Source organism: Gymnogyps californianus, chromosome 2 (genome assembly GCF_018139145.2).
Source record: "Gymnogyps californianus isolate 813 chromosome 2, ASM1813914v2, whole genome shotgun sequence".
Classification (NCBI taxonomy): domain Eukaryota; kingdom Metazoa; phylum Chordata; class Aves; order Accipitriformes; family Cathartidae; genus Gymnogyps; species Gymnogyps californianus.
In genome coordinates, this window is record NC_059472.1 from 51,070,657 (window position 1) to 51,080,597 (window position 9,941).

The window sequence follows — 9,941 nt, forward strand, 5'->3', positions numbered from 1 at the left end:
TTGTTGCTGGCTGGGCCTAAACCATGACAGTAACAAGCAGAGGAAGGCCTTGGTACTGTTACGTATGACAAGTAGTTTAACCACTGGTCTTAAGCCTTATTTTATTTTGAAAAGGGTTAAGTTAAGCTTTTGGTAGTAAAATCCAAACACTAGCATCTCCCTATGCAAGACCCATGCAAGAAGCAAGCTTGCTTCTTCCTGACCCTGCTGTGGGAATGGGGCCTGATGTGATGGTAATCTGTCCTGCAGTACCTTAACTTTCTGCAAGAGCATTTATACCTGTGTGCTTATCATCAGCTGGTGAGCCTTTCTTTGCAGACATCACATCATCCAGAGGTATGGCAACTGAGAAAACATCGGGTGTGCGTAGCTTAGCCCCAGTTTCCTCTGCAGAATTAGAATTGGGGCTTGCCATATCTGTTTCCTCATCAGCTGGCCTGGCGACTGGGACTGGGACTGTAGTGAATCTGCTCCTAGCACCTGCATCTCGCTGTGCAAAGACAGCATGGCTAGGAATAGGTTTCCAGTCCTGTGTGGTCTGAACATTAGAGCCCACTAAAATGAAAGGTGGAGCATTTCCCCTCTTGCTTTCTTCTTGCATCACATAAATTGGAGCAGATACTTGTGACAGCTGACCACATTGTTGATCTTCCCCCCTGGAAAGACTGAGGGTTGCCTGGGAATAAGGAACACCAGCTCCAGCAGGAGGAAGGGATGGTGGTGATTTTTGACCTTGTCTCAAGTCAGTTAGGCAATAGAGGGTCCACACATTAGAATGTGGTGGTGGTGGCTGTCCTGCTTCACGTGATGCCGTGGCTACAAAGATAAAAATAAGAGCGCTGGTATCAGGAGCAGTGAATTCCAGTCATATTGTAAATCCTTATGTCTAGAACAAACACACATACACTTGGTGAGAGCAAGCATTTAGAGAAGGGAGCTGGGATAGCAAACACTGTTTGGTATGTGGCTGACAAACAGCGGCAGCCTAGAAAAAGTTAAATTGTTCATGGTCAAGAGCAGAGGCTCTTCTGAGTAAGCATTTGTCTGGTATTTCTGAGACTGCAGTTTGTTTTTTTTTTAAAAGAGCCAATGTTAATTTACAAATCTGCCTAAGCTCAGCTCTCCTCTACAACATGCTTTGCTGAGACCTCTTGGCTGTACTACTTCTCCTGGGGCCTGGGACAGGGCTTGGACAGATTCTACAGTACCAGGGAGACTCGGGGCAGGGGAGCTCCACCCTGGAGGGTTTCTCCAGCTGGGCAAGGGAGGAGCTGGGCACATGTCACCACAGGGAAGAGATGTGGTGAGGGCCTCACCAAGAAAGATGAGCACCAGCTCTCTTGCTGTTTGTGGAACTGATGACCAGTGCTCAGCCCACTCAGCCCAGCTGCAGAAACTCGCCAAGCTCAAGACAGCACAGGCAACCACCACCATTTTTCTTCTAAATGGAGAACCTCATAGGTCAGTGCCGGAATACGAGATTTTTCAGGGGAGGAGAATCAAAACTAAGAGCTCTTCAGCCACAGGGCACATGTATTACATCTTAGGTCTCTAACACCTGCTTCAGAAAATATGGCTTGTTTTGAGCAGGACCATTTGGCATCAATGGGCACCTTCCCATCACTCTTGTCTGCGTATTTGACCAGAGGAGTGCAGGAGTTCTGCCCAGAGCTAGCCACATCTCTTGGAACAGATGGCAGGGAGATCTAACACATGTGCACTGGGGCCAAGCAGACAGTGTTGGTACAGTAGTTTCTTAGAAGTCATCTCTACCCTGCATTGCACTGACAGGTGCTTTTCCATTTAGTGACAACTGATGAAGCTGTAGAGCTGGAAGCTGAAACAGAAAGCTTACACAAAGACCCGAACTTTCTTACCTGACAAGACATAAACTTGCTCAGCTGATTCCACTTGTGCTGTAGATTCCGTTCTCTCAGGATGGCACACTAAATCATGAGCAGATGGACCTAAGGTTGTAGCACTTGAGCCTTGGTCTGCATTTAAAGGCTGCTCAATCTTTAACAGATAAGCTGTTTGGTCTACAAAGGGAATGATTATTTTCTGTGGAAACTGCTCCACATAAGGTGGAGCCTCTGCATCCATAATCTGCTCATCATCCCAACACAGTGATACAACCTCAGTGGCTGAGGTAACCTCAGCTTCATTGCAGAAAGGCACAGCCTGCAATGGGTCTTTTGGAGCAGATGGTGGTGGTGGTGAAAGAGGTGATGGTGATGGTTCTTCCCACAAGGGGACCGAGGAAGCTTGAATTACATCATTTGTTGAGACATCAGCCTGGCTGTCTGAGGGCCCTAGTTCTCCAGCTATGGAGGACTGACTCCACACTCCTGGTTGTGACCTAACAGCCTCCACAGAAGCCTCAGCTTCTGGGACAGCAGAAGCATCTTCAGCAGCACTTTCTACTGGTGTAAATTCGTTCTCTGAGGTCTGAGAGTCTTCGCGAAGAGTCTGCACGCTGGTTGCCACATCCCTCACAGAATAAAAAGAATCACTGTTACCTAGCACATAGGCAGCAAGCTGTGCAGGCTCAGCAGGGACGTACATCAGTTCAGGTCCTTCAAGGAATGAAGCTCCATCAGATCCAGAGGGGGATCTGCTTTCTGCAATGGAACTGGCAATTGATGGGTATTGAGTTACTTTGAAGCTATATTGAATATCAGGTTCTTCAAGGAGCTGGTCTTCCTCTGTGTCAGTACACTTGTCCCTTTGCTTGGGCTCCCCAGAAAACAAAGTATCTGTGTCCTCTGATGTCTTCTCTTCCAGTCCCTCATTCCCATTTTCTGCAAGGTAAAAAGCACATAATGGCAATACTTGAGGAACTGTTTCCGTTTAAATAAAATTAAAAGTGATTTCAGCACCGACTCAATTAGATGCTCTGCAGCACATTTATGAGGCTTCCCAGGTTGCAGAGATGGAAGAATTTAAGGAGGGGTTTTGCTGCTTGCCTATCAATAACGGGAAAGAAAATTCAGAGAGCAGTGGTACCACTTCAAAACCTAGGAAGCCTTACTTGTATTCCTGGTCCTGCAGTGATGGCTACATTCATAGCTGCTGCCCACAAACATTGCTACGCTTATCGGTTAAAAGATTAAACCTTTCACATTAAGGAGATCAGATATAAGCCAGCTAGAAGACCATGGCTCCTCTTTGCAACACCTCAGAACTCTTTGGATCCATACAAGTTATTTTAGATGCATAGATGGTGATATTTTAACTTCCTCAAGAATCTTGATTAGTTGAACTGACAGGTCTCCAAGTGAAGAAGAGAGTGAGACATGAACAAGTTTTAGATACAGAGCGAAAAATGGCTTCTAGATTAGTTATCAAGGGAGGAACACAAGAGAATACTCATGGGATCAAAACAGTGTTCCATCACATGGTTAATAAAACCCTCAGCATTGGAAAAAACCAACAAACCAAGAGGTCTGGTTTCTATCAATCATGATTAGCAAGCATTGGTCAATATGTAAAACCAACACAGTAGCAGAAGAGAAGGTGAATCTTTAATACATCATCACAGCTCAGCACTGAGCTGTTTTCTGAAGTCATGACTGGATGAGATCAGAAATTATGAGAGAAACATAACTCAAAGGATGACAGAGCTAAATCCTCTCTGAAAAAAACATTATTCTGACTGCCATCCCAAGCCAACACAGACCCATCTGTAATCCAATGTCAGTATTTGGCAATGCCACAGAGAAGAAAGGCTCCCTTGCAGCTACACAAACTAGCTAGCTACCTACTGGTGCACCACCAGTCCCAAACCCCATGCTGGCACTGTGGGCGGGAGACTCCAGAGGAAACCTTGCTCGAGCTTGCTAAGGAATTCCTCTCCGATCATCCCCTTTCATAACACAGTTATGTGACCACATAGTAGGGGATGGATGACACAGAAAGAGAGGGGTACAAGAGGGACCTGTATTGGAGCTTGGTGAACATGCAGGGGTCAGTTCACAATCACATAAGCAAACCACTGACAGGCATTCAGACAGAAAATTTCTGCATTATGCAGCCATTCTCCATCATACTTGAAAAGTCACGGCAGTCAGGCAAAGTCCTCAGTGACTGGAGAAAAGGGAATATCATCACACCCATTTTTAAAAAAGGTAATAAGGAGACTCTGGGAACTACTGACCAGTCAGCCTCACCTCCGTGCCTGGTAAGATCATGGTAAAGATCCTTCTGGAAGATGCGTTGAAACATACGGAAGACAGAGAGGTGATTAAAGAACAGCCAGCACGGCTTCACCAAGGGCAAATTGTGCCTGACCAACCTGGTGGCCTTCTACAACGGAGTGACAGCATCAGTGGACACAGGAAGAGCTACAGATGCCATCTACCTGGACTTCTGTAAGGCCTTTGATACTGTCCTCCACAACATTCTGGCCGCTAAATTGGAGAGAGAGAGGTTTGATGGATGGACTATTTGATGAATAAGGAATTGGCTGGATGGCTGCATCCAAAGAGTTACAGTCAACAGCTCAATGTCCAAGTGGAAACCAGTAACGACTGGTGTCCCTCAATGGTCCATACTGGGACGAATACTATTTAATATCTTCATCAATGACAGAGAGTTGGATTGAGTGCACCCTCGGCAAGTTTGCAGATGACACCAAGCTGAGTGGTGCAGTTGATTCACTAGAGAGAAGGGATGCCATCCAGAGGGACTGGACAGGCTTGAGTGGGCCCATGTGAACCTCATGAAGTTCAACAAGGCCAAATGCAAGGTTCTGTACCTGGGTTGGGGCAATCCCCAGTATCAATACAGACTGCAGGAGGAACAGATTGAGAGTAGCCCCATGGAAAAGGACTTGGGGGTACTGGGGGATGAAAAGTTGGACATGAGCCAGCAATGCGCGCTTGCAGCCCAGAAAGCCAACTGTATCCTGGGCGGCATCAAAAGAAGCGTGGCCAGCTGGTCGAGGGAGGTGATTCTGCCCCTCTGCTCTGCTCTGTGAGACCCCACCTGGAGTACTGCGTCCAGCTCTGGAGTCCTCAGCACAGGAAAGACACGGACCTGTTGGAGTGGGTCCAGAGGAGGGCCACAAAAATGATCAGAGGGATGGAACACCTCTCCTATGAAGAAAGGCTGAGAGAGTTGGGGTTGTCCAGCCTGGAGAAGAGAAGGCTCTGGGGAGGCATTATTGTGGCCTTTCAATACTTAAAGGGGGCTTTCAGAAAGACAGAGAAGACTTTTACCAAGGCCAGCACTGACAGGACAAGGGGCAACAGTTTTAAACTGAAAGAGGGTAGATTTAGATTAGATATCAGGATTTTTTTTTTAGAGTGGCGAGACTCTGGAACAGGTTGCCCAGAGAAGCTGTGGATGCTCCATCCCTGGAATTGTTCAAGGTCAGGCTGGATGGGGCTTTCAGCAATCTGATCTAGTGAAAGATGTTCCTGCCCAGGGCTGCAGAGTTGAACTAGATGATCTTTAAAGGTCCCTTCCAACCCAAACCATTCTGTGATTCCATGATTATGCAAAAATTGCTGCGTGATATCATTAATGCAACATTTGCAAATGCACCAAAATTCAGCCTTTGGTGATACTTTAAGTTGTGCTGCAACATCTACCAGTCATTTTTACAAGAAGAAAACTGCTTCAAGTGCTGAAATCAGTGGTGGTTAGCTTTTATAGAGGAGATCCTAAGCTAGGAGTAAGATAGTAGCACTTTCTGTTCATAGCTGGGGTTTCTCTTCATTGCTGTAATTACCTTAGTGTATAGCTCTCAATCTATAGACCAAGGCTGTCTCAAGTGCTGGCTGGTCCCAGGGTTACCTGGAACCAGCTTAGGTGGCCTTCTGAATAAAGGGGATATCTGAAGCTGCTGACACTTATGGGTAACCGGACGATGGAGACCCAAACCAGTGCGGCAGATACAAACAGGCTGTGGGCGAGACAACGCACCCATATCACTGCTCCCACACAACCTTCAGGTGGCACCATGTATTCCAGCCCTTACAGCCAAACCCAGGGAGCAGCTGAAAGCTCCCAGCACTTCCCAAAGGAATCAGCATCCCACAGAACTAAATCATCTTTTTATAAACAAAGAGATACAATATCTGTTTGCAAAGAATAGGTAAGTATGAAGTCGCTATCTGCTTAGGGGGTGATAAATTGCACTGCAATATCTTAAAATTAAAATGACCAAAGGCATCCAGGCTCTCCTCTATACTCTAGGAGAAAGTACAGCATCCCAGGGGACTAATTATTCCCACATTAAATAGAAGCAAATGCTTTCTGAAGATGCCTGCCTTTTCAATAGCCCAGAGCCTATGTGCCTCTCTCAAGTGACTAGGTATGGACAGGATGCATTCCATAAGTGAAAACTACTTGCACCCGTTTGGGTTGGAACATAGTCTCAAAATATTTTAAAAGAACAAACAGCAACTATCTTACCGCTAATGAACTCAAACTGTTCAACCAGTTCTGTTATATCCAGATTTGGATGCCCTGAAAACAGAAGCAGAAATTAAGCTGGAGTAGGATAGCACTCTCAAATAGCTCAGTTCTTCAGATGAAGCACTGGTAGGAACAAACCTTTTCGAAAGGTGACAAGCTCTTGGAAATAGAGAGCGAAAAATTCAGCAATGTCGTCCGGGTTTTTTTCTACGACAGCCCGGCTCACCCCCTCAAGCAGGGTCTTGAGGCCACGTGGAACAATCACCCTGGTCTTTGAAGACTGCATCTTCGCCCACTCAAGCTGGCTTACGGTTTCCCATCTGTACAAACAGAACCCCTCGGCTGAGCGTCTACCCTGCCCCAGTGTGAAGTGTCTAACGCTGACGGCGTGATCGCAGCTGCTCGTCCCTTGCCATGCCATCAATAACCCTCCTCCACCCCTTCCCAAACACTCCTTTAACTTAAAGCAGGTATGTACCGTTTGCAGCGACCAAATCCTTTACTCCCCCTCTGCACCTTTAGGCAGCAGGAGGCACAGTCGGGGGCCAGCCAACTAGCGAACCACGATGTGAATTCAAACCCATGTCCTGAATTCCCTTTTTTAAAGATAAACCCCACCAAAGCACCCCCCACGAGCCACAAAAGCCATTCGTGTTCAAGCAAAGAGTTTACAGGACACTTCTTCCTCCCCCCCTCCTCCTCCATCCCCTAGGGTACTTGCTCTCTCCTGGTCCCAGCCTCCCGCCGGCACCCCCCCCGACGAGGGCAGCGAGCGGGGCAGCCAGGGGCCACCACACCCAGCCAGGAGAGCATGACGTCACAGGGCCCTTGCATCATCCGCGCAGCCCGGCAGTGCCGAGGTTAGCAGCCCTCGGTGTCTGCGCTCCAGCGTTACTTGGTCAAAAAGGATGACAGGAAGGAGCGGGAGGCGAAATGCGCGATTAAAGTTTACCCTCGGGCAGCCAGAGCGCTCCGCAGCCGGGTGACGCTGCCGTTCGCCAGCGAGGGCTTTCCTCCTGCAACAAACACCTTGTTTCCCGTTGTCGCACAAGAACCGGTGCATTTAATGGACACGACCATTTGAGCGCGACTCCATTTATAACCCTTTTAATAATATATTTTAAGACAGAAGTACAGTGTCATGGCTGCCGTCGCTCAGGACAAGCGGCGTAAGGGCTGCGAGGGCGAGGCTGAGCACCCACGGGCGCTGCTCGCCAAAGGGCACGGGGGAAGCGAGCGCCCACAGCGCTTGCACCCCGTGAGCCGCTGCCTTTTCTCCCTTCCCACGCTACCATGAAACCCGCTCCTGCTTTCTGCCGCTGACTTGCCTTCAAGCGTGTAACCGGCTGAACCCACAGCGCAGGCAGAACCCCTCTGAGGAAGTGTTTCGCCTTTGCCGAAACACCAGTTTTCCTCACCAGCAGCAGGCAGCCGAACCAGAGACGTTTCTTCCCGGCCCAGGAAGAGCGTAACTTTGTGCCGAGTCTCGGGTTATGACGACGTCACACGATCCAACGCTGCAACCTGCGGAAGGCAGAAGGGCTGCAGCCACATCCCTCCCACCCCTCCGCCAGCCGTGGTAGAGCGGGTGGGTGCACAGACCCATCCCCTGCTTCACAGCCTGGCCTTTTAAGATAGGTGACATACAACACCCAAGGGATTTAAACCGACGTGACAGACTGCAAAATACAGCACCTGAGAAGCGATGCTCTGTGGTGACCTCTGGCAGGAGCTCAGAGCAAACGGCTGGGGACTGTAACCTCTTCAGCCACGGCAGCTACACTCGAAGAGGAACGAGGTTATTCCTTAATACGGCTCCGTTCATACTGCAGAACCTTATGATCGCAAGGGCAAAACTTGAAACAAACCTCAGCAGCCCCAGGGATAGCATTTGCTTTCCAGTACGCATTTCCAGTGGATACACACAAGATCATTTTCTGTTCCAATAAAACAAGCACAAAAAAGGTAACTGTGTAGTGCCGTATTTTCAAGGCTACCACTGTGTTTCTGAGGATCATGAAGGCAGGAAGATCATGGGGGCAAGCCATGATCAGGAGTCTGCTGTGGGATAAAAACTTTTATCCACCAACAATGCTACAGATCAGTCTTCATCAAAGTTGGAAAACCATCATCTACCTACCTGCTCTTGCATTCCTGGATGCCTGCATCTCTACAAAAACCCAAGGGGAATCCCAGCAGCACTGAAGATTTAAGACTCAAGTATCATTGCTGCTAAAGCATTTAGACTACAATAGCTTCCTGTAGTAAGTAACATATTCACAACAGGTCATTCAAAATTAACAGAATATTGTACCACTTTCAAGTTAGTTCACTGGGAAGTACATTAATGGTAAACTCACCACAAAATGCTTCTTCCATAAAAGAATCCTTAGAAAGTAATTTCTCATTAAGAAAACTTCTCACAATAGCTCATCAGTCCTGGAGAGTGACAACACAGATCATAATATTAAAAAAGTTAAATATGAATATGCTATGACTTATGAAATTAGGAAGAACAGCTTTCCTATAGAAAGAATAAGATATACTTCAAGAATATATATGAGGACTAGAAAATGTATCATTTCTGGAGTCGGGATAGTAATCTGAAATCTAGATTTCTGTATGGAGAACATATGGGAGCAACAGGGCTTCATGAAGGCATTAAACATACCTGGGTGCAAATGCAGTCATATGGTTACTTTGAAACCATCCTCAATGAATACAGATCAGAAGGTAACTTGTAAATTTGCTTCTTTTGAAAACTTCCAAAATTCTAGGCCCGCAAAGCTCTGCACAGCAAAAGCTTCAAAGATGTTTAAGTACAGATGTCATAAACCACAGAAAAAATTATTATTAGAGGTAACAGAACAGAAGCATAAACCTCCTTAAATATTTAAAAAGGCTTCAGCCCCTAACATAAAAGTGTGTGTCTCTGAAACTTAAGAAGAGCTATAGGGAAAAATATGTCTGGCAACTAATTCACTTGTGCTGGAACTTGAACGCCATTTTTGTGAGCCATCTAGAGTAAATCCATCATACGAAGTGTACCAGCCGCTCTCCTAAAACATGCTCCTCTCTGGCCCCAAACTGAAGAGCCTGTCAGCCGGAGAGCAGTTCGCCCAGCTGAAGGTAGCTGCCTTGTCCTACCATCCTTTGCCCCATCTGCAGAAGTAATAGCTTCCAGACAATGTTAAAGTCTTAGAAGACAGAGATTGGACAGAAGTTCAGCAACTCAAGTTCCCAGACAAGCCTTATTTTTCTGCCAAAAAACAAGGATCAGGTCATTCATTAACTCTTCATTAGATAGTTCACAACAGGTTAATGAATCACACTGGTTGGGGGCATGTGGGGTGTGTTCAGTTTTGGTTTTTTAACTTGCAATCTCTTTCAAAGCTTCAGCTAAATAGCCAGAAGAAGAGGACTTGCATTTTTTTTGCAAGCACCACCTCTGTGTTTCTACCTGCCAGAGACTTCAGTAGAAGTCTAAGTGGGGGTTTGCATTCATGTACAAAAATCTC

General features: G+C 46.9%; 1 protein-coding gene across 1 annotated transcript; it reads right to left on the reverse strand.

Annotated features, from left to right (window-relative positions):
* Positions 1–253: 253 nt before the first annotated feature.
* On the reverse strand, positions 254–6,727 carry CABYR (calcium binding tyrosine phosphorylation regulated). The gene is made up of 4 exons (XM_050915754.1): positions 6,562–6,727; positions 6,421–6,474; positions 2,520–2,801; positions 254–816 (listed from the first exon to the last, which is right to left on the reverse strand). Exons 1-4 carry the CDS (start codon positions 6,707–6,709, stop codon positions 254–256), a joined length of 1,047 nt encoding a protein of 348 aa, XP_050771711.1. The 5' UTR covers positions 6,710–6,727.
* Between the last annotated feature and the right edge of the window lie 3,214 nt (positions 6,728–9,941).

What these genes read in the sequence shown, in the direction of transcription:
- CABYR (XM_050915754.1), bottom strand. Translation starts at nt 6,709, where the DNA reads ATGCAGTCTTCAAAGACCAGGGTGATTGTTCCACGTGGCCTCAAGACC. An exon ending in GCTTGTCACCTTTCGAAAAG is followed by an intron (nt 6,475 to 6,561) that starts GTTTGTTCCTAC and finishes TTCTGTTTTCAG; the next exon opens with GGCATCCAAATCTGGATATA. An exon ending in ACAGTTTGAGTTCATTAGCG is followed by an intron (nt 2,802 to 6,420) that starts GTAAGATAGTTG and finishes TTTACCTTGCAG; the next exon opens with AAAATGGGAATGAGGGACTG.